Source organism: Pongo pygmaeus, chromosome 2, assembly GCF_028885625.2.
Source record: "Pongo pygmaeus isolate AG05252 chromosome 2, NHGRI_mPonPyg2-v2.0_pri, whole genome shotgun sequence".
Taxonomy (NCBI): Eukaryota; Metazoa; Chordata; class Mammalia; order Primates; family Hominidae; genus Pongo; species Pongo pygmaeus.
This window is the reverse complement of record NC_085930.1, coordinates 91,320,733-91,344,935: the sequence shown is the minus strand read 5'-3', so window position 1 is coordinate 91,344,935 and position 24,203 is coordinate 91,320,733. Positions and strand designations below refer to the sequence as shown.

General features: G+C 42.1%; 1 protein-coding gene across 4 annotated transcripts in view; it reads left to right on the top strand.

The window, feature by feature from the left end:
• PTPRG (protein tyrosine phosphatase receptor type G) overlaps window positions 1-24,203 on the top strand; it is a 735,948-nt gene that overhangs the window by 578,040 nt on the left and 133,705 nt on the right. For all 4 annotated transcript variants that reach the window (XM_063661893.1, XM_054483420.2, XM_063661892.1 and 1 more), the window contains exon 7: window positions 17,459-17,616. In XM_063661893.1, coding sequence (XP_063517963.1) covers window positions 17,459-17,616 — 158 coding nt within the window. The remainder of the gene's footprint in view (window positions 1-17,458; window positions 17,617-24,203) is intronic.

Here is a 24,203-nt window from a genome sequence, read left to right as displayed (position 1 = left end):
AAATAAGTTACCACCTGAGAACTCGCTTCTATTACTATTAGTGTCACAAAACGAGGCTCTTGCAAGCTTTTCTTGTCGAAACACGGCACTAGCAGTTGTGGCTATGACAAGATCAAAACTTTTCTTGCAGACCAGCTTTCTCATGTGACTAGTTTGTTCACTCGGCTCACCTTTGGGGTCTCCCCCTACCTTTTTGCCCCTGCCCTGGGACACCCATCATCTCCTTACCAAATCTATGGACAAAGCCCTAGAATAGCTAGAGTCACTCCAGGCCTCTAGCAAAAAAGGAAGAAATAACAGTGAATTTGCAAATATGCGTTGACTCCCCTGCCAAGCATTTCCAGAGAGTGGAGAAAGCTATCTGAGAAACTCCACATCGTTCATCTTTCCATATTCCACCTTCTGGGACTGAGGTTTCTACAATGAAGAGTAACGGAGCGTCATCTCCAGATCAGTCCTCTGAATTTCTTCTAGAACAGTGGGTAGGCTTCATCTTATACAATTGCTGTTGCATCACCAGCCACACATTCACTGTTTAAAAAGAAACCAGCCCCAGGGTGTGGTGCTGCCTGCACTGTTCCCTTGCTGGGGATGCACTTGGTTCAGCCCCTTCAGAAGACCATGTGCCTATTTCTGCTGACATTACACATGCACCCCACCCTCTGAGCCAGAAATACCACACTTAAGTATATCCCCAAGAAAAATATCGACAAAAGACTTGTGCATATGAGCCTTATTCATAATAGCCACAAACTGAAAACAGCCTAAATGTCCATCAGTGGGAACACAGATATAGAAGTTATAGACTATTCATACAATGGAATATTATGCCATACTTACAAATAATGAACTATGGATTTACACAAAAGCAAAACAGTGGATAGTGCATGATTCCATTTATGTAAAGTGTGAGAACAGGTCCATCCACAAAATTAATCCATAGTGATGAAAGTCAGAATAGTGGGGAGGAGGGGCCGGGTGCAGTGGTTCATGCCTGTAATCCCAGCACTTTGGGAGGCCGAGGCGGGCAGATCACCTGAGGTCAGGATTTCAAGACCAGCCTGACCAACATGGTGAAACCCCATCTCTACTAAAAATAAAAAATTAGCCAGGCATGGTGTTATGCGCCTGTAGTCCCAGCTACTCGGGAGACCGAGGCAGGAGAATCACTTGAAACTGGGAGGTGGAGGTTGCAGTGGGCTGAGATTAAGCCACTGCACTCCAGCTTGGGTGACAGGGTGAGACTCGGTCTCAAAAAAAATAAAAAAAGAACAGTGGGGTGGAGGAATATATTGAATGAAAAGGAACCTGAGGAAATTTTCTTGGGTAATAAAAATATTTCTCTGTCTTGATCTACAGGATGATTGCCCAGGTATAATATAAAAATTTGCCATGCTGTCCCCTTAGATTTCTGCATTTGAATGTTTGAAAATTAAAGAATAGCCCATATATATTACACATTAATTTCCCAAATATATAGCTTCCACGAAGCTTAAAAAAATTAGCAGCATGTACCAAATAGTCAAATATTGAAAATCTTGATAGTGTTAAGTGTTGACAAGGATATGGATGCAGGAACTCTCATGTTGTTGGTAAGAGGATAACTGATATGATCACTCTTTAGAAAATAGTTTGGCAGTATCTAGTAAAATGAATCTAAGAGATTCCATTTCTGTGTATGTCCCCTAGAGAAGCTAATATATGTGTACCAAGAGATGTATAGGCCAGGCGCAGTGGCTCATGGCTGTGAGCCACTTTGGAGCCAAGGCAGGCAGATCACTTGAGCCCAGGAGTTTGAGACCAGCCTTGGCAACATGGTGTTTTATCTCTACAAAAAAGTAAACAAAATTAGCCTGGCATGGTGGCACCCATCTGTAGTCCCAGCTTTTTTGGGGAGCTGAGGTGGGAGGATCTCTTGAGCCCAGGAGGCAGAGGTTCAGTGAGCCAAGATTGTGCCACTGCACTCCAGTCTGGGTGACAAAGCGAGACCTGGTCTTAAAAAAAAGAAAACATGTGGCTGGCCGCAGTGGCTCACGCCTGTAACCCCATCATTGTGGGAGGATGAGGCTGGTGGATCCCTTCAGGTCAGGAGTTCGAGAGCAGCCTGGCTAACGTGGCAAAACCCCGTCTCTACTAAAAAAAAAATACAAAAATTAGCTGGGTCTGGTGGTGCGTGCCTATAATCCCAGCTACTTGGGAGGCTGAGGCATGAGAATCACTTGAACCCGGGAGGTTGAGGCTGCAGTGAGTCAAGATTGCACCACTGCACTCCCACCTGGGTGACAGAGCAAGACTCTGTCTCAAAAAAAAAAAGAAGACATGTGGGCCGGAATGTTTGTGGTGGTGATTTTCCTAATTACCCAAATCTAGAAACGCCTCAGGTGCCCATCATTAGCAGGCTGGATAAAGACGTGGTGCAGTCATAGAATAGAACATTTCACCACCATGGGAAAGAATGGCCCACTCAACAATATGGGTGCATCTGAGATTGGTAAAGTTAAGCAAGGCAGGCTGAACGAGAACTGGCCTCAAATTCAAACCTAATCTAAAAGGAATCACTTTTGAAGTCTTTTTACATCTTAGCAAGATTCTGAAGAAAACATTGTGCATTCCCAAAGATAAACTTCAAAACATGAGAAAACCCAACCTTTATTGCTTAGGAGTTTATATGTAGGTGGTAAAACTTAAAAGGATACCCAAGTGATTATTTCAAAATGAGGATGGTGGTGACTTCTTGGGGTTGGATGAGAGAGTGACAAGGGGCTGGCCAGGTAGGGGAAGGCAAGGTCTTCTCATGTTCTGAGTGCTGGTCACACACCCACACACCAGAGCTCACTTCAGGATCATTTTTCAACAGTACCTTGATGTTTTGCACACCTTTCAGCATGGGTGTTATATTTCACAATCAAAGAAGACAATGATTAACATTAGAAAGGAAAAGATTCAGACATTGCTTTCCTCTGGGACACATCAAGTTCCAAGTGGCCTCACAATAAGCAAAGGAGAGTGACAGCACTTTTTAAAAACTTTTTTACCATAATTATCCCTGACAGGCTGGGTGTTCTCTCCACAAATTGGTTGCAGTCCAATGAAAGAACTCCGCCTGCCTTGGAATTGTATCATTAAGAGGTAACTCTGAAAGCAAATATCTCCTTGTGGAGATTAGAGACAGGAAATCAGAAACAAAGGGGATGGGTTGTCAAGTGACAGGTTTAAACACAAAGGACACCTCACTGCTGCTGTGCTGGGGCATGCTTGCTCTGTCTGATTAGCCCAGCAGGCATCACTACATACTCCAGAAACCCTCTGAGGTACAACCACCATGGTCCCCATCATATAGAAAGGCAAGCAAAGCAGTCAGAGGCGGGGCAACTTGCCCCAGGGTCACATCATGAGAAGTGACCCAGCCCAGAGTCTAAACAAGGTCTTCCTGACTTCAGACTGGCTGTTTTGACTCCAGGTTCTCCCACTCAGATCCCTGCCAGGCTCCCCACCTACCTTTTTCCATCTTGATTGAAGCTCATCATATGGGTTTTGTTGAAGGGGCAAGTGAAGACATATTGTACAGGACCATAATCTGTCACTGTCACTCTGACACCATTGTGACTATCCCTGTGGTCCAAAAGCTCTAAATAAGCCATCTGAGGCCAAATGGCTGAAGTTTCTGAAAATATCTTTTGTGGACTTTGGAAGAAGAGGACAAATTCTAGAACGAGGGACTTTTGGGAAAAATGAATCCCAAAAGATTATAATGGCAGAAACGTCATTATAATCCAGCAGCAAGAAAATGGAGCAGAGCTGAGTTGCTGTGAGGGGTTCTTGCCTGTTTTTGTGTGTGTGAATCGCCAAGCTCCCTGAATCAGAGTCCACCCATCCTTCCATCAACTGACTGCCTAAGGTGCTGAGGGTAAAATGAACAAGATTTCCCTTGTCCTTGGAAAAATTTTAGTCTCATGAAGAATCTTTTTTTTTTTTTTTTTAATTTTTTTGCCCTTGACTTTCTTGGTGTAAAGACTAATGTTACTTGCATGCAAAGTAATCTCACGTTGAACCTTTGGAATGAGCTTTATTAAAAGTCTCCATTATGGAATACTTTTAAAGAAACAGAATTTTGTTATTTTTCACTTGAAGTTGGACTCTTAGGAACACAACTGAATAAGGTTTCTAGAGCAGTACTTCAAAGTTCAGGCTGGCCTGGGTTTGACTTCTGGCTCTCCAGTTTGGGAGCTGTGTGACCCCAGTACAAATTACTGAACCTCTCTGTCCCTGACTTTCTGCCTTGTAAAATTAGGATAATGAAAATGCTTATCTCATGAGTATCATCGCTAAATGCACTAAGACAGGGAAAACACAGAGAAGAAGGCGTGCCTGGTATGTGTTCAGTGCCCTCTAAATCAGTGGTCAGCAAACTATAATCTGCAGACCAAATCCAGCCCGCTGCTTGTTTTTGTAAATAAAGTTTCATTGGAACACAGCTGCACTCACTTGTTTACATATCATCTGTGGCTACTTTTGCACAACAATGGCAAACTTGAGTAGTCGTGACAGACACACTGGCCTGCACCACCTTATGTATTTAATCTCTGGCCCTTTCAAGAAAAAGTTTGTCAATCCTACCTCATCTAAACGGTAGCTATTGTAGTAGCTCTACTAATAGTGTTGCCTGCACCCAGTAATTTGTTTATGTTGGGACAATGTAAATACCCACTCAGGTCATTACTTACCATTTGCTAGGCTTTACAGAGATGGGTTTCAGTTTTCATTTTGCCGAGATCATCACATGTTTCAACTGAATTAATGAGGGTTCTGTTTTAATGTTTAACTTAAAGAAAGAAATCCGCCAAATTATTTTCTCCCTTTTGAACGGGAAAACCAATGCTGTATTATCTATAGCTCACTGATAATTTTGAACATCTTAACATGCAACAAAGTTTCCCGTTTGAAGTTCGTGTTTCCAGCATTTAATTACATGGAACTTTCCTGAAATGTGCTATAAATATGAAGCACCCTGATCTTGGCTAATTGGCTCACGTCTGTTAAGGATCCAGGAAGGACTGATGCTTATCAGAACACGTTTGATCTCAAAATCTTCTAGAAACAGTCACACTTAAGCCATTTCCACCATTTCCTGGATTTCAGTGCATCAAAACCACCACCATAGATGTGAGCTATTTCCACTTCTTTTCTTAGCCAGCAAATGGGACGCTGTGCGATTTCTATTTTATCACTAATAGTATTGTTAACAATAATGTTAAGATGTAAAAAGACTTCAAAAGTGATTCCTTTTAGATGAGGTTTGAATTTGAGACTAGTTCTCATTCAGCCTGCCTTGTTTGTCAATATTTTATCGTTTGAACAGGATTATAGGAACCCAGGGAAATGCCCTTTTCCTGCTTGTTTCAGTGGGATGTGAAGAGCAAAGGGAGCTCTTAAAAAAATACCTCCACGTGCCTACTGCAAAAGTGCCTGCTAAAGTGCTTGGGACTACCGTGTGTGATTTTCTTACCCTGCTCGCATGCTCTATGTATGTCACCTCGGTATAGGAGAGACAGACACTATTGCATAGTGGGTTTGAAATCCAGTTCTGCCTTTGACTAGTCGTACAACCTGAACAAATCACTTCACCTCTTTGTGGCTCAGTTTTCTCAACTGCATCATGAGGTAATACTAATACCAGTCTTGTAGGTTTATCCTGAGGATTCAGTGACTTATTGTACCTAACTGTGCCTGGCATGTGGTAAGCACTCAGTGATAGCTGTCACCACTGACACCAACCCCCACTGCCCATCATCATCATTATTGTTACTTGTGGACATGAATATGGAAACCACGTGATGACAAGAAATGACTGCAGAGTTCTGGGTTCTGCCACGATCACTGCCCGTGTAGTAAAATAGAATGCATGTTGCTCAACTTAATTCAGCCATACAAAAATAAAATGAAATGATGAAGATGATGATGATGAGGAGGAGGAGGAGGAAGATGATTTGGGTAGCCAGTTTCTTTTGAGATCAGGGGAAAAGGTAGTGGACAAAAGAACCAGGAAGTGGGTGAAAGGAAGAAGCAGCAGCCTCTCTGCTTCTGCAACTGTTAACCTCTGTCTGTGTACCTAACCCTACCTGGGTGTTCTATAAATACAATCTTATTGAATCCCATCGGCAACACAGTGAGGTAAGAATTCTTAATCCCATTTTATAAATAGGTAAAGTGAGGTTTTAGAGAGATGAGCGAATGTATCCCAGCCATGCAGTGGTATGGTGATTTGAACCCAGTTGTATTGGACTCTGAATCACATTTCTTTCTGCTCTGCTGGGCCAGCTTCTAAGTCCCAGCATCGACTAACTTTCTGATAACTGTCAAAAGCACTTAACTCTTGTATTTCTTGGTTTTCCTTTGTGAATTAGGTCATTGACTGAGCATCAAAAGGAAACTAAAAGAATATACACGTCTTGTCAGTTATGGCCACCAGAACCCTCTAGGGGAGAAAGGCAATCAATGAAACTGTTCAGTGATAATATTGGGTTTTTGTCACTGTATGACTCTATATAATTTAAATGTCACGTTCATTTCCTTAATTGTTGACAAGACTGCTATCTTTATGTGCTTTCTCTTTGGAAATATTAATGTCAACATACATTTCATTTAAACATCAACCCTTAAATCAAAATGCTATCCTTGGTCAGCTGAAACCTCTAATAAAGTTGGAGGAGGCTAGATGTCTTTGAACCCTGTGGGGTGGCTATTCATGACCTTGGATTGCTCTTCTCCAGATGCTTCAAGACAGGGATCTGATTAATAAGGTGGGCTGTCTCCCTCCCAGGCCACCTGGTTCAGACCCCACAGCACTAGTTATTCGTGCCATAGTATGGGCTCCTGGGATTTTCTCTGGACTGTGCCTGTAAGGAAGGCCATGAGGCATGCATTTGATCCTCTGCCTGCTGATGGAGAGTGTTTCACAGGCAAAAGGAAATTCCGTATCTCCATCACTGCATGGAGTTGGCCCTATTCATGCTCACATGTGTTGCCTGTTGCTGCTTTTTTTTTTTTTTTTTTTAAATACCCCGCCCTCATATAGGAGTGAAGGGGTTGGCAAAATTTCTCGGTAAGGTGACTGATAGCAAATATTTTAAGCTTTGGCAGCCATATATTCTCTGTTGCAACTACTCAACTCCGCAGTGGTAGCCTGAAAGCAGCCGTAGACAATGCATAAACAAATCAGCATGGCTATGTACCAACAGAACTTCATTTACAAAAGTAGGCACTAGGCCAGATTTGGCCCACGTACCATAGTTTGCCCACTTTTGACTTAGAGATATGTCATGACTTAGTTTGGTCAATTTCTTTTAGCCATGTATGAAAGACCTACTTTATAAAGTGCTGCGTTGGGTGCTGGGGATAAGGTCAGGAGGCATGGTCTTGCTGTAACAGAGCCTACAACCTGTCAAAGAGACCATGTTAGCCAATTACACAGACTGAAACCCAGGTCTTAACAACCTATGACCTTGGGTAAGTTCTCAGCCCTCACTAGGATGTTGATTCCTACTTCACAGGGTTATGAGGCTTTGCTTAGAGAAAGGCCACAGCAGGGCCTGGCACCCAGTTTCTGAACCGTAAGTGTGAACTGGGAAAAGGAGGCAAACTGAAGCAAATCCCACAGTGTGGAATGGAGTCCTGGGGTGCAGGTCAGTGAAGGGTAAACTGAGGCTAGAGAACCTAGTCACTGTAAACAGATGAGAGTCAATGCTGCTGCTGCCTGGCCCTATGCGCATCCTTTACTGTGGTCACATAAAACAACAAGCTCTAGACCTGGCTTCTACTAGACTCAGAAAGTTGACGGGGCCCTTTGCTGTGAGTCCTACTGAATAATGTCAGTATCTTAGTTAATCAACTCTGCGACTGTCATGTCTTCATATTTTAACAACTCTAAAATTGGGATGCATCTTTGAGTTCATATCAAATCATTGTTTAATTAGCAACATGTTTCGTTTATTAGTGGTATTGGAATAATGATGCATCTCACGATTGATGTTGACTTAGAGATGAGGAAAACAGTATCTAGGACTTATTGGTTATTTAAAATATACCAATAGCTACTGTGCTTGTTTGTTTCTTCATTCTCTTTTCACATAATTATTAGGCACCTACTGTGTTCTGGGGAAGTGTTTTAGCTGCTGGATATATGTACAGGCAAGGTCTTCGCTCTTGTGGAATAATCAAGCTGTTGTGGGAGACAGTAAACAAAGGAATGCTGGAAAGGAAATGAAGGTGTGATGCAGAAAGTTAATAACAAGCCGGGCATGGTGGCTCACGCCTGTAATCCTAACACTTTGGGAGGCTGAGGCAGGCAGCAGGAGTTCAAGACCAGCTTGGCTAACATGGTGAAACCCCATCTCTACTAAAAATACAAAAAAATTAGCCAGGCATGGTGGTGCACGCTTGTAGTTCAAGCTACTCGGGAGGCTGAGGCAAGATAATCGCTTCAACCCGGGAGGTGGAGGTTGCAGTGAGCCGAGATCGTGCCACTGCACTCCAGCCTGGGCGACAGAACGAGACTGTCTCAAAAATAAATAAAATAAATAAATAAATAACAGAGAAAACATACTGAGATGGGGGGCTCAGGCAGTGACATTTGAGATCAGACATGAAGGATGAAAAGGAATCATCTCTATGGTGGGTAGTGGGAGGGGAAGCATTCCAGGCAGAGGGAACAGCAAGGTGAGGAGGCAGGTAGGTGGTCAGCAAGGGAGAGAGAGCAAAATACAGGCTGCAGAGGTAGACAGGTCATGTTGGGCCCCATGGCCACTGTAAGGAGTTTGGATTTTATTCTAAATGAACCAAGAAGCCGCTGAAAGATTTTAAGCTGGGCAGTGTCAGGATTAGTTTTACATTTAAAAAGCTAAAAGAGGCTGGGCGTGGGGGCCCACGACTATAATCCTAGCACTTTGGGAGGCCGAGGCAGACAGATTGCCTGAGCTGACTCAGAAGTTTGAGACCAGCCTGGGCAACATGGCGAAACCCCGTCTCTACTAAAAATACAAAAAATTAGTTGGGCGTGGTGGTGCGCCTGTAGTCCCAGCTACTCGGGAGGCTGAGGCAGACAATCACTTGAACTCAGAAGGTGGAGGTGGCAGTGAGCTGAGGTCACGCCACTGCACTGCAGCCCGGGGGACAGAGCGGGACTCCGTCTCCACAGAATAAATAAATAAATAAAAAGCTAAAATAGTTGCCTAGTCTTCAATGAGATTTCCTTACGTGATCCTGCAGATGAGGACCCCAGAGCCCAGGGATCCGGAATGAGGGTGGTAGAAAGATGGACATAAGGAGAGCCAGATCCCTTCCCATGTCACACACAGTGCAGTTGTGGTCCAGCCTCTTTCCTTGTAAACCTTGTTTTCCTCTCATGTATAAGACGAAAAACTAGTGTCTTTGAGACCTCGATTTCCCCATCACCCAATCATAACTTCAGTCTTGTGCCTGTTTCTTAAAATCATTTACTGTGAAGCCTTGCACATGGCCCTACTTTGCAAACAGGACAGCCCCATTCCCACGCCGTCATTCCCATTACATCCTCCTTATTAATGACAGAATGATGACGTACTTTGATAATCAACACCCCGCTATAGAGAGCAAGTATTTTTGTTTGTATTTGGATCATAAAATTAACTCCCTCTGGGGTCCCCCTAGGGAGGCTTCTTTTTTTTTTTTTTTTTTTTTTGAGGCAGAATCTCACTCTGTCACCAGGCTGGAGTGCAGTGGCGCGATCTTGTCTCACTGCAACCTCCACCTTCCCCGTTCAAGCGATTTTCCTGCCCCAGCCTCCCAACAAGCTGGGACTACAGGCACACGCCACCATACCTGGCTAATTTTTGTATCTTTAGGTGGGGTTTCGCCAAGTTGGCCAGGTGGTCTCAAACTCCTGACCTCAGGTGACTGACCCACCTCGGCCTCCCCCAAAGTATTGGGAATACAAACATGAGCCACTGTGCCTGGCCATCTTTGTTCTAATCTAATACTTTCTCACCTACCTGCTGCCTTCTGGATTCTCACCCTCAGCCTCTTTCTTTCCTCCCAACTTGCCGTTTCTCACCCCTGTGTTTGGCAGGCCCTCCTGTCGCCCACTGTCACACCTAAGACTCCTCCCAGGTTACACGCTACATTCATGGCTGGTCTAGACTTAACCCAGAGCTACTGACTCCACGTCTAGTGTTTTACTCAGTTGTGTCACCTCTTCACAATTCTGAGTGGAATTATCAATTGTACTCACCCAAAAGCTGATTTTTTTCCCCCTCAATCCTGGAAAGTTTTGGACAGTTGATCTTTTCCTTCTGTTTTCCCTCCTGCTTACTTCACTCCAACCATTTCTCTTTAAACCAGGCAGGGTCCCTCTGCACTGGCTTTTCTCCTTTCCTGGAGTGTTCTTCTCCCCATGTAGCCATGTAGCTCACTTCCTCACTGCCTTCAGGCTTTCAATCAAATGTTTCCTTCTCAGTGATCCTGCCCTTGAAATTGCTGTTTGCAAAACAGTGGTCAGGATAGGCCTCATTTAGAAACAGTGATTCAAATATGACTAAGTTGCTAACAGCTGCAGAACATTTGGTCCAAAAGCAGCCATGAATGGAGTAATGAAGAAATGTTCTGGACAGAGTGAAGAGCCAGGGCAAAGGCCCTGGGGCAGTGTGTTCATGGGACAGCAAGGAGGCCAGTGTGGTTATACCTAAAAATCAGAAAGTAGAAGTGAATGAGGCTGCACAGGATGTAGGAACCCTTTGATACAGTCCTTGTAGAAAGTGACTAGTCAGATATGGTCCTGAGACCAGCAGCATCCGTTTTATTAAAAATGCAGAATCTCAGCTCTCACCCCAGATCTACTGGATCAGAATCTGCATTTTAACAAGCTTCCCAGATGATTTGCTTGCACATTGAAGTTTAAGTGGCCCTGTCATAAATCATCTTTCATTTCTAATGACTTAATGCCCAATTCTTTGCACTATCCACTCCTTCCTTCCCTCCTTGCATAACACCAGGCAGAGGCTAGCCCTGCCCCAGTGATCTTAGGCATTTAAGGAAAAGTTAATTGCTTTTCCTCTAAAAAAAAAAAAAGTTGTGGGAAACCCTGAAGAAACCAAATAATCATTGGGCTAAAAACAGAAGCTTGGGCTTTCATACACTTTCCTAAAATTAATTGGTCCTTTGTTTAGGGAATGCTTCAGGTTTTCTTCCCCTAGAAACTACCACATCCTGTCCAAATACCTTCCAGTCTTCCAATGTAATACATTGTTTATTGGGGTGTGTGAGTCGGTGTTCAGTGCACTTCCACAATTCCTGATTACTGCACAGGTCTCTTCCATACATTGACTGTTCATCATATTTTATAAAGAGCTTTCTTTTTTTCCTATATAACCAAAGCATTGAAAATATTAGACTATTAACATAACCAAGAGATGCAATCAATCAGCTGATTATCATCTAATGTTTTAATGATCACATTTTTTATCCAATTATCCATATTTGAATCTTTCAAATTTTCTTTAATTAAAAATTGCCTCCTGGCACTGCTATCAGAAATAAGAAATTGAACAGAATCAGCCAGATATAATTTAATGTTGAAAGGAAACTGCAAGGATAACTGGGCCGCGCTGGGCTTAGTGGTTGACCATGACTTTAAAGCCCTTATACAAAATTTCCTAATTGATAAGAAAAATTTAATCATCTTCAGATATAAACCCTTTGCATTCAGATAAGATATTTCTTTTTCCAAATAAATCTCCCCTAAGTGGTTATTCATATTGTCATTCAAAATGCTTAAAAATGAAAGAAAGCGTTGGGTAAAATGTAGACTACTTAATACAGTGTGTATTTAATATAAAAGTCATACATTATTCATTTTTGCAATTTGAATAACTTTGAATTTAGCATCCCTGTTCCTCATCTTCTTCTTTGATGAACAATTAATTATTAAAATATAATATTGTCTGCATACAGCACCCGGGATCCTTGAAAGTGGAATACGAGATTCATTTCTTTTCAATTCTTTTATCTAGTAATGCACAGTACCTGCTTATTATGGTATAATGGAATGAATGGTGGTATAAATAGTTTTTCAAATATTTTTCTCAACTAGTAAGTGGCTGGGACAGGAATGTTTTGAATTCAAATGACTAATTATGATAAAAGTTGGAGGCAGAATGCACTGATAAGGACGGGCATGGAGTCACACTGCCCTTTTATAGCAAGACTTATTTAACAAGCACTATGCATGCTTACTGTGTCAAGTGCTCTCCTAAGCCCTCACCTGATGTTAACTCATTTGAGTCATACTCAGAACCTCCTTGTAATGTCAGTGTTATTATCCCATTTTGCAGATGAGGAAACACTTACACAAAGGTTAAATAACCTTCTCAAGTCAAACCTTTAAGTAGAATAGTTAGGATTCATATCCAGGGGACCTAGCTCTAGCACTTCTTCCCATTTTATAATACCTACATTTATTAAGATTTTGTTAGCCAGGCATGTGGGCTCACAGCTGTAATTTCAGCACTTTGGGAGGCTGGGGCTGGAGGATTGCTTGAGGCCAGAAGTTTGGGACCAGCTTGGGCAACACAGCAAGACCTCATGTCTACTAATTTTTTTTTTTTTTTAATTAGGCAGGCGTGGTGATACAAGCCTGTAGTCCTAGCTACTCAGGAAGCTGAGAGGGGAGGATTGTTTGAGCCCAGGAGTTCAAGGCTGCAGTGCCACCACAGCCTAGTCAACAGAGTGAGAATCTGTCTCTAATTTATACAAAGAAAAAAAAAGATTTTATAAATGGAAGAGTTTACGTTTTCAGCTGAAAAGTGCTTTATTTCTTCCTCCCAGTGGCTATACTCAGGAACCACCAGTCTTGAGTCTGGCCAGTTGAGCCCCTATGGCTTAAGCTGGCATCAGTGGACAGTACTAGAAATACAGAGCTACCATTTCTAAAATTGTTTCTAATTTGTAATTAAGCATTGCAAGCACCCCATTTATCAGTAGAGCACTGTCAGTGGGACTGAGCAGGCAATGAAATTATCAGAAAGATTGCTGCAAACTGCTCTTCGAGTTGAACTGAGATGGGGGAAAATAGTCGAGAGTTAATTCTGTAATGCATTGTCATTTACTAATGGGGGCACCTGAACATACAGCATAATTCCCCCCACCCCACAAGTCTGGCTATGGCTATCAAGGTGACTTTCTGATACTTGGGATTCCTTTCCCACTTCCTACCCCCAACACTTGTGTTAAAATAGGGGCAGGCAGAATATGACCGAAGGCCAAATCCATTCTACTGTCTATTTTTGTATGGCCCCTGAGCTAAGAATGGTTTTTACATTCAATTCCTAATTAAGTGAAATGTTATTCTCCCAAAAGAGAATCATATTATTCTCATTAAGTAGATATATATTTTGAAAATTGTTCTCAGTTATTAATAGCATTTCAAATACAGTTAATAAGATTGTGAAAGTGTGCTTGTTATTTAAGTACCTACATAACAACTTCAAATTCACCTCTTGGCCTGCAAAGCCTAAAATATTTACTCTTTGGTACTTTGCAGAAAACGGTTGCTCATTCCTAGCTTAAAACCCAAAATGAGCCAGCCTGTACCTCAGCTGGGCTTGTGCTCAGCCACATGCTTGCCTTGATAAATCTGGGCTTAGAGTGGGCCAGAAACTATACGAAGCCCCTTATGTCTGTTAACTTGCTTAATTGTCACAGCAACCCTGAGAGTAAATATTCTCATTATTCCCATTTTCGGATGATGGAAGTAGCTCAGAGAGGTTAAGGCCTTTGCCTAACGTTACACAGCCGTCAAATGTCAGTTAATTCAAAGCCCATACTGGAGCTTTGGCAAAGAAAGCTCTAACCTAGACTGCTCATGCTGATGGACAATATATCTAACATGGTATGCCGTTAAGGGCACAAGCAGTAATCCAGTTTAAAAAAAAAAAAAAGACATGCACAAAACATTAAAGAAAGTACATGACAAAACATTGGTAGCTTAGAGGAATAATAGTAAAAGTAACAACAATTAGAGTAAGAATAATATCTATCACGTATGAGATGTTTACTGTGTTCCCAGCTCTTTCTGAACCCCTTTCTTATATTGACTAATTTATAATCTTCACTACTGCAGCCTAGGAAGGTTTCATAACTTGCCTACGCTCACACAGCTCACAGATAGCGGAGTTGGGATTTGAACCTGGGCAGGCTGAAAATCTGTTCTCCAGCAGCAACCCTTGAAGGAACGAACAAGTGCTGGGGGTGCTGATGCAGGCAGTGGTTAGATGTCAGTTTTCAGCACTGAATGATGTTTCCTGCTCTTCAGGCATACTGTTTCAGATTCCCTGAATAAATAATCCCATGTGAGTGTCTGTATTCTTCACATATTTTTGACCTCGGGTCTTTTACTTCATCCTGGTCTTCTATTTATCCAGCCCTAAAGTCAAAGAATTGGACTAAATTGATGGTTTTCAAAATGTCCCTGGATCCCCTACTCAGCTTCAGTCAGGGCTGACTTAACTATTTGAGTTGCTGGGCTCTTGAGCAAGATTTTGTTTGAAGAGACCATTCTTTGGCCTCCAAAGCCACCGAACTAAGCCACTGAACTGTCCAAGTCCCTTCCAGATCACAAAGTCCTAAGATTCAGTGGCAGCAATAGTGGTGGAATGAATAAGCAGTGAAGCCAGGCCCTCCTCCCCTGTCCCTTGTACCGGGTCTACCCACCTCGCCACCAACCTGACTGCATGTGCTGATCAGCAAAAGCCAGAGCTTGCCTCTGAAGCCCTGGTGTTGGTCAAGAACAGAGAGGCCCTTTTGAGTTTGCAGCAGGGGTCACACGCACTTTCCATCATGCCTGCTCAATCCATGAGCCCATCTGAGAACTTACATAAGAGCCTGACTCTGCCCAATCGGTGTTCCCCTTTGAAATCTAATCTCCTCCTGTTGGTGAGGCAGGTGCTTTTGCTTTATCTTTTGATGCTCTTTAAAGTCATGGCCTCTTCCTAGAGTGTGTTTAGATGGGGGCTTGGCTGCCAGGGGTTTGCCGGGGTTGTCTTGTCACTTCCTGTCAGCATACAGCATGCTTAACTGCGACCGTAATGTTGGACTGGGCTCTGAGGGGAAAACTTTTCTGATTCTCTAGCCACTCGGCCTGGATCCCTTGATCCTAAGGCAGGTTGGTGTGCTGCGTTGTGACTCCAAGTTCACCTACAACATGAGGGAGACATGAAGGTGGCAGTTTTGGAGTTGGTGGTGCCAAGCCCTACCCATACCCTCTATCACCTGGGGCTTTGTGTTGACTATTTACACAGCCCAGGAAGCTCAGAGGCAGCAAGCAAAGGCCAAAATATTTTCTTCTCTCGGCCAAACCAGTCCCCGCCAAGCATGCTTGCAGAGATTTCCCCTGTCATTAGGCTGCTGGTAACCAGGTTTAAATTAAAGCCCAGACTTGCCAGTGGGCGGAGGGGCAATTCCGTTATTTCTAGCCTTTTGTACAACAGAAATTGTTTTTGTAATTTTGATTATAGAACCCTATGATTTGAAGACTTTTGCATTTATTGGTTAATACTAAATTTTTATTTTAGAAAAAGACAAATTGAACACCTCTCTGAGAATCAGCCAGGGTTTCTGAGCCTCACGAATAACTGCTGTTACTTCGCTGTTCACTAGTGCTTGGGCTTGGTTATTTAACCTCTCTGTTCCTTGATTTCCACATCTGTAAAATGAGTATTAGAAAGCACACAACTTTATAGAGTTGTGAACTAAGAGAGCATAGTGATGTGAATAATAAAAGCCTGGATTCTAAACCCAGCTACCTGTTTCTGCATCCTGGCTCTGTAAACTGGGGATAATAATAGGACTAACTTCACTGAGTTACTTTAAACATTAAATAAATTAATCTTTATAAAGCTCTTAGAACAGGGCCTGTTGCATATAGTAAGTGCTGTTTAAGTGTTTGCAACATGTAAATACTCAGAATAGTGCCTGGCATATAGGCGAAGCTAAATCAATGTTAAGTCTTCTTCAACTAATCTTTTCCAAAAGGAAATTGCAATTTTAATTATAATATAGTTGATTCCTGTTGGGTTTTTGCATTATCCCCTAGTTACACAGACTTCTCGAGTCTGGGAATGCACAGTTGCCCAAATGCCTGCACTAGCTGTTCTGCATGAAAAGGAGAAGAGGAAGGAGGGAGGAGGGAGGAGGCTTGGAAATAATATTCCTGTAGGCTCAGGTGTGTCTATGAGGTCACCTGGAGCCCTGTTCCTGGGGCCCATGGTGGAATCCATGAAGGAGCTAAGGGACCCCATGAGCAGGACTCCAGTAGTCTTATTGCATCTCTAACAGGGAATGGGAGAGAATCCCAGATGTAAATTCAAGACTAGATGTCTGGAGATGTATGGAGAGACTAGAACCTTCTCTGACTCATGAAAGAAGCTAGATAGTTTACTGGGCATGCTGGGAGAATTATAAGACATTTTCCTCATCTTCTCTGCGACACTATTCCTTCGTGTACCGGGGCCTTTGCTCATGCTGTTTCTACTGCTTACAATGTTTTTCTTCACCTTGTTTGCCCCCACCCTTGCATTTTCACCTAGCTAACCTCAGTGCCTTCTTTGGCTGAGTCAGAGCTGTGTGGAGTCTCTGGTGTCAAGACACCTGGATTCACATACTGGCTTTGCTTCTTAGGAGCTGTGTGACCTTGAGCAGACACTAACCCATTCCATGCCTTGCTTTCCTCATAGATTGATCATATTTTCATTGTTGGGTCTGAACTTAAATGTCATTTCTTCTGTTTAAGGGAAGACGCCTCCATGTTTGTAAAAAGAATGTGAGTTCCTGGGGCCATTCTTTTTAAGTCTCTAGTTGTGCCTTGGTTGGGCTTCACTTTGATTTGGAGAGGACTTGGGTGAGACCATCATGAAATCTAGCCAGCTTTGGAATTGCACATTACTGGTGACTTACAGTTTTCTTTTCATAATGATTCTCTCATTGTGTCCCGAAGTTTGTTCCACTGATTATCTATCTGTTCATAGATAATTAGAGAAGAGTTCTATGATGAAACAAGATTGGGAAGGGGTGGGTTAAACAAATTCAAGCCCATTTCTTTTCTGCAAGACTTCTCAGAGATTTTGGTATGCTGGAGTGTTTTGTCTATTTCCTGGGGAAGGGAGAGGGACTTTAATGTGGCCCAACCATGTTCATCATGGAACCTGTATTTTATTGAAATATACTGTGGTACTGGTATCCTCAGAACACACCCTGGGAAATGCTGCTTTGTTTACTGAGGCTCTCCCACCACCAAATGCTAGTGCTTCTCGGGATATAAACAAACATAAGGCTTGTGATGTGGCACCAGCATGCCGAGGGTGTTGACTGTGTCTGCGGCTCGGAATGGCGTGACTTACCGTTGTGCTTTTCTTTTCCCTTTTTCCCCAAACAGAGAAGGAGACCTTTCTGGATCCTTTCGTCCTCCGGGATCTCCTGCCTGCATCCCTGGGCAGCTATTATCGGTACACAGGTTCCTTGACCACACCACCGTGTAGCGAAGTAGTGGAGTGGATAGTCTTCCGGAGACCCGTCCCCATCTCTTACCATCAGGTAGATATTCTTCCTCAAGTGGGGTTTCAGTGTTTACTTGTTTTGTATTGACTTAACGATCCAGCATGGCTAGAGTATACCACTAAGGAATGTGTTCTTGATCCTGTGCACGTCATTGATTCCTGCAGTCTTTCCCACAAACATGTTTTTGAACCCAAGAACTGCAAGCGATAGAACGTGGTTTCTTAGCCGCAAATGAAATTAACTCACTAAAGAGAATTGCATGCATGAAATCTGAGTATTGTTTAAGTATTCAATGTTGAGGAGGTAATAATAGCTATCCTCAATGATGATGACCTTTTGTGCCAGAAACTCTTCTAAGCTCTTTATAAATGTTGACCCATTTCATCTTCACGAACAACACTCTTGTGAGGTAGATGTTATTTGTACCCGCATTCTACAGTCTTAGGAGGAAGGTGCTGTGCATACCCCCATTTTATAGAGGAGATCAAGCCACACAGAAGGTTATTTGCCCACAATCACACAACTGATAACTATGCCATGGTGTCTGATTCCAAAGGTCATGCTCTGACCACTAAGTCTACCCATAGTTCAGAAAAGAAAGAGATTTGTGGACATGGAGAAATGAAATAAAACATACCATTGATTGAGTTCTTTCTGTGTGCTGTGTACTTTACTCAGCACTTTATACATATCAACTTAATCAGTGGCAACACAAACATAGAGAGATGGGTATTCACATAGAACATCATGGCATGGAGAGATTGGGTAACATGCCCAAAGATTCATGGTTAATGAATGATGAAGCCAGACACTAAGCCTGGGTTTGCCTGATTCCAAAACCCATGTTTCTGACCACTATACTGTACTGCTTCCTTCTGAGTGTGGCCTGAGCACATTTCATGGGAAGACATTATTTAGGCTGAACAGTTAACTGTGGGTAGGAACTGATGAATTGGAGATAGGATTGAGGCAGTGTCAGAGGAAGGGGAACCATCCGGGCAATGAGAGGTCTTTAAATCGCCTCATGAGGTTTGAATGCATGGTTGGGGATGATTCTTAGGAGGGACATGTTAGTTGTGCAAAATTCAGCATGGATTGAATTACAAAAAGTGTCACATTTCTTCTGCATTATTCCGAAAAATAGAGCCAAGAACAATGGGTAGGATTTGTAAGAAAGTGGATTTGAGCCATTAACCAAGACTGTCCAAAATTGAAAGGTACTTAGGATGTCTTTCATAGAAATGACCACCTCCTCCAGTCTGATTGTTCTAATACCAGTTGACCTTCTGGGTCTTATGTCAAGTATTCCAGTAGGTGGGTCTGAATAGACATTGGCCAACCAACTACTTGGCTGGCCTTGGGTCACATGTCCATCTTTGAATGAGCCATCAGAGGTGCCAGATAGCATCCTGAAACATCCAGTGTTACCTGTCAGTGGGTAAATGGGGCAGGTTCCCTAGAAGAAGGTAGGGGCAGTAGAGACACTATCCCCCTAATCAAGTTAGGTTGTGTAAGGCCAGGCTGAACAAATTTATTTGGCCTCACTGCTGTTTTGGCAATCATTTTACTTTCAGATTTTTTTTTCCTTTTAATCTGACCCTGACAATAAAGAAAGGACTGGTGATTTGGTTTCAGAACAGGATCTGCCAGCCTTAAGGAGATAATGAAATAAGAAATGAGTTTTCTTTCCAATAATGATGCCAACATTGTTTCATTAAAAAAAAATATTAAAGTTACAGCCCAAATATTTATATGTGCAGGGTTGGCGGAAGGAATTTTTTTTTCAAGATCCTTTTTTGTCAATTAATAAATACTTTTGTCTTGAAAGATTGAAAGGTTTACGGCTCCGTGGCTCACGCCTATAATTTCAGCACTTTGGGAGGGTGAAGCAGGAAGAACCCTTGAGCCCAGGAATTCGAGACCAGCCTGGGCAACATGGCAAGACCCCGATCTCTACAAAAAAAATTTAAAAAATTATCCAGGCATGGTGGCACATGTCTGTTGATCCCAGCTGCTTGGGAGGCTGAGTTGGGAGGATCACTTGAGTCTAGGAGGTCAAGGCTGCAGTGAACTGTGATCATGCCACTGCGCTCCAGTGTGGATGACAGAGTGAGACTGTCTCAAAAAAAAAAAAAAGAAAGAAAGAAAAAGAAAAAGATTTGAGATAATGAAGTTAAGGAATACTGATTTGGCTACTTTTCATGTAGAATTCCATGTAAGGAGAGGCAGAGAGTCGTTGATTAGCTGGAGAGAAATAAGGACCATTAACATATGCTGGGTTTCATTATAGCTCCAGATTTGAAACATGAAAACAGTTTGGGGCTTGGATGTTTTGCCAAGTGTTTGTCTTTTAGAAGCATTTTGATCACCATTTTTGTAACTGGGGCTCTGAGAAAGTGCTTTTTAAATATCTGCTCACTATTCCACTCTCTGCCACCCATACGCTCAAAGAAGAAATAATGTAAGATTTGTATTTGCCTTCCAATATATAACTTCTCTGTAGGTATTGTGTTTCAGGGAAATAGAAAAGAAATCAATCATATTTGCTTTCCAGGTTCTTTGCTACAAACCATCTTAAGATAATACTTTACTTTTATCAGACACTGCTTCATGTGTCCCTCTCTCTCTCCCAAGGGAGGAAAACAGCTCATATTCATGTGGCCAAACTGGATCCTTGCTGGCTGGCTTTGTGGAGGTCACAGCTGTGTCAGCCCTTGGAAAGGAAAGCATTCACCGTCCAAGTATTATCACTTCAGACCTTCCCACCCTGACCCTACCAACATTCTTTCTGAAGTTAGCACAGAATGTTCATTTCAGAAAGGCAAACAGCCAATTCGGAAAAGCCAAGTAGTCAGGAATTCCATGTCTGCCTCTGACAGAAAGAAAACGTTCCTAGTCTCTCGTTCTTCTACTTCTCTACAGTCACTGTATTCTCTCTTTTCTTCCCTGTCATCCAGCATGGGTGCCTGCACTCAATGAAAATTTGAGCATATTCAGCATAAAATATGACGGTTAGCAGAAAGTGTTGACTTGTATGATGTGGATTTCTTTGAAGCCTTTCAGAGTACATACAGGCAAACAGTAATCTTTCCTCTCTTGTTCCCTTTTGTGAGTCTAGTTGGGCATTCAAGTTGGCCCTGCCAGCCAGTGCACTTGTACCTCTGGCTTGTGTGATAATCTAGATTAAAATACAGCATTGCTAATGGAACCCCACATTGGTTTGGGATTCCCCACTTTGTCAGCATGGCTTATGTGGCCCCTCTAAACATCTTCTGAAAATATCAGGCCAAAATCATGTCCCCCAAACAAAATGGGTCACCCCAACAAAATGGCAGCACTCTCGGCCCTTCTGTGGGATGTCAGAGGAGCCGGACAACACATGGAGATGGTTGCAGGCAACGTGTTCATGATCAGTCATAGAAGATGATTAGCTTTCAGTCCAGTTAACTAGGATTTGTTTTCTTCTAGAATAGTGCTTCTCAGATGATGGTTCTTTGCCCGTAGGCAACCAACCCAACCCTTCCTTTCCAGGACTGTTTGCATCTTGTAGGTTAAAATAAGGCACTGCCTATGATTCTCCCCAGCATGAATTTTACTTAAGTGCTTGTAGGGGGTGCTATCAAAAAGGCAATAAATACGTCTGACTGCATCTACTTTGTTTACCTTTAGATGTGTGATTTTTTTTGTTTTTTTTTTCTGACAGTAAGCTGGAGTGGACAGAAAAGGTTTAATTGCATCACCCCTTTTAACCAAAGGTATCTGTCAGAAAGAGTAGAGCAGCTCTTTGAAATTAAGACTGTGTGCTTTGGAGGCAAACTGCCTGGGTTCCATTTATGGCTTTGTTCTTTGGGCAAATTACTCAAGTACTCTACTATTTGGTGCCTCGGTTTTCTCATCTGTAACATGATGATGGTAATACCCCCCTCATGGAGTCACAATAAAGATTAAATGATGGAATATGTATAAAATGCTTAGACTAGAATATGTATAAAATGCACATCACAGGAAGTGCTTGAGAGACATTAGGCGTTGTTTTTGTTGTTGTTGTTGTTTTTGTTGTTGTTGAAGGTATTAAATGATGACCAAGCCTCTAAAGCAGGACTGTCTGGTAGAAGTAAAACCACATCATTTAAAATGTTGTAGTAATCAAGTTAAAAAATGTAAAGAGAAACAAGTGAGATTAATTTTAATAGTATAGTTTATTTAATCAAATGTATCCAAAATATTATCACTGCAAATGTAAGGCTAGCCATATTTCTAATGGAATAGCCACATGTGGCTTCTGGCTGTCACAGCTGTAAGGTTTATCTCAAAGCCACGACAACTGGTGAGTCACTTAATTCAGAACGTTTCTATTTCAACACATGACATGCAGTGCATGTGAATGAAGGAGGTTTTTTAATGATAGGGTGAAGATGCCATATTAATCCAAAAGAGATGGCTTTCTTTGTTAATTATGGCTAAGTCCTTTTCTTTCTATAAAGCCCTTTCTATAATCACTTTCATGCAAAACTGACTGTAGCCACAAGAGGGGCATGGCCCTGCATTTAGCTAGTTGTTCTTAGATTTTATGTTTGCAGCTGTGGTTCAGTAAGTAAAATTTTGGATGCTCCAGGCTACTGGGAATTTAATATTCCATTATCGTTCTCTTGTTTAATAATGAGGCAATGAACGGGACCTGCCCTGTCATCCCTCAAATGTGTGGTGAAGCTAAAATAATCTCCATGACCTTAGGTGAGATTTTCCAGTTTCTAGTTAGTATCCTTGGATTCCTTACTGTGCTAATAATGGACCCTGGTTTTGTTTAATTGCCATTATATGCCTATCCCTTTAACTATTGTACATATCAGCCTTTTAATGGCTCATAATTATATTACTTTTGGTATTCTCTCATTTCTCCCTTTCATCCACAATGGTGCCCTGCCCAAGTCTTGTGGACAGGAGCTCTTGCTACACATGAATGGCATGAATAGATTTCAACTTGCCTTTGATTCGAACCGACAGATTAAAAACTAATTATTCTCTGTAATACTTTTATAATAAAAACTAAGTTGAAATGATTTATATACACTTCGAGCCAACACATTCGCAATTCAAGGTTAAAATTGTTCTTGAAACGGCACCAGTTAAACTGCAATTACAAATCCCCAAGCAGGGATAAAAGAAAGAAATGTTTTACACATTCACTTCAAAAGTTTAAGAGTCAATTTAATATTATAGAAATAAAAACTTTCATTTATTTTTACTAAATGATAAAGACTTCATTAGTTGTATTAAAGTCAAGATAAATCCAAGTGTGTTTATTACCCTGCTGTGGCAAAGGATCAGCTAAGAAAAGTGAGGGCTTTGGGAGGTGGACAGGATTTCCTCCTTGGGCCTGCTGTCTTGTTCATGCCTCCCAGTTCTTTCTGTGTTGGGCTATTGGCAGTTTCTATTCAGAGTGCAGAAGGGTGAAGATAGATAGATTTATGTTGCTGATGCAGGGTGCCCTGTGTGGAATGGCCTTGGGGTTAGCTAAAGGGAATTGTTTCAGGACTTATACCATCACTGCATCCATTTCTCCGCTGCAGTGTGACTCTTTCAGTGGATAATGCTAAGGCCTCTTATGCCTGTGGCATGAAGTAGCTGAGAGCATACAAAATAGAGTCACACAGACCTGCTATTCTAAGCCTCACTTCACCTCTTGGTTCCTGTGCCTGCATTAGTCCATTTTCACATTGCTATAAAGAACTACCTGAGACTGGGCAATTTATTAGAAAAGAGGTTTAATTGGCTGTACAGGAGGCATGACTGGGAAGGCCTCAGGAAACTTACAATCATGGCGGACGGGAAGCAGGCATGCATTACATGACTGGAGAAGGAAGAAGAGAGAGAAAGGGGAGGTGCTACACACTTTTAAACAACCAGATCTCGTGAGAATCCACTCACTGTCACGGGAACAGCAAGGGGGAAATTCCATCCCTATGATCCAGTCACCTCCCACCAGGCCCCTCCTCCAGCATTGAGAATTACAATTCCACCTGAGATTTGGGTGGGGACGGAGATCCAAACCATATCAGTGACTTGGGCAAGTTACTGAATGCCTCTAAGCCCAATTTCCTTACTAGTCAATAAAATTAATACTAATACTGCTATTAATAATAATATTACCACCAGCCTCATGGGATCTCTGTGGATTAAGTGAGAGAAAGCACATACCAGTCTCAGCACAATGCCTTGCATGGAATAAGCACTCAGGAAATATTGGCTGCTAGTGTTCATGATATAATAAGCGTGTGCTGTAATGCTACTTTAATGTCATTACTTTAAGCTGAAAAGAAGTTGGAAACCAAAATAATGTCTGTAAAGTACTTAAAGTAGTACCTGACATGTCATAGGTTTGATAAATATAAGGGGGATAAGGAAGGGAAGGTTGATACAGCATTTTACAGTTGTTGTAAGCTTAGAGTACAATTGTAGCTACCACATTCCTCATAAAATAATAATGACAGTAGTGATAGTATTTACTGAGCACCTTCTGTGTGCCAGGAATTATTCCAAATATTTTATGTATCACAGCTCATTGAATAGTTATAAAAACCACAGGAAATAGGTAATGCTGTTACCTCCATTGTACAAATAAA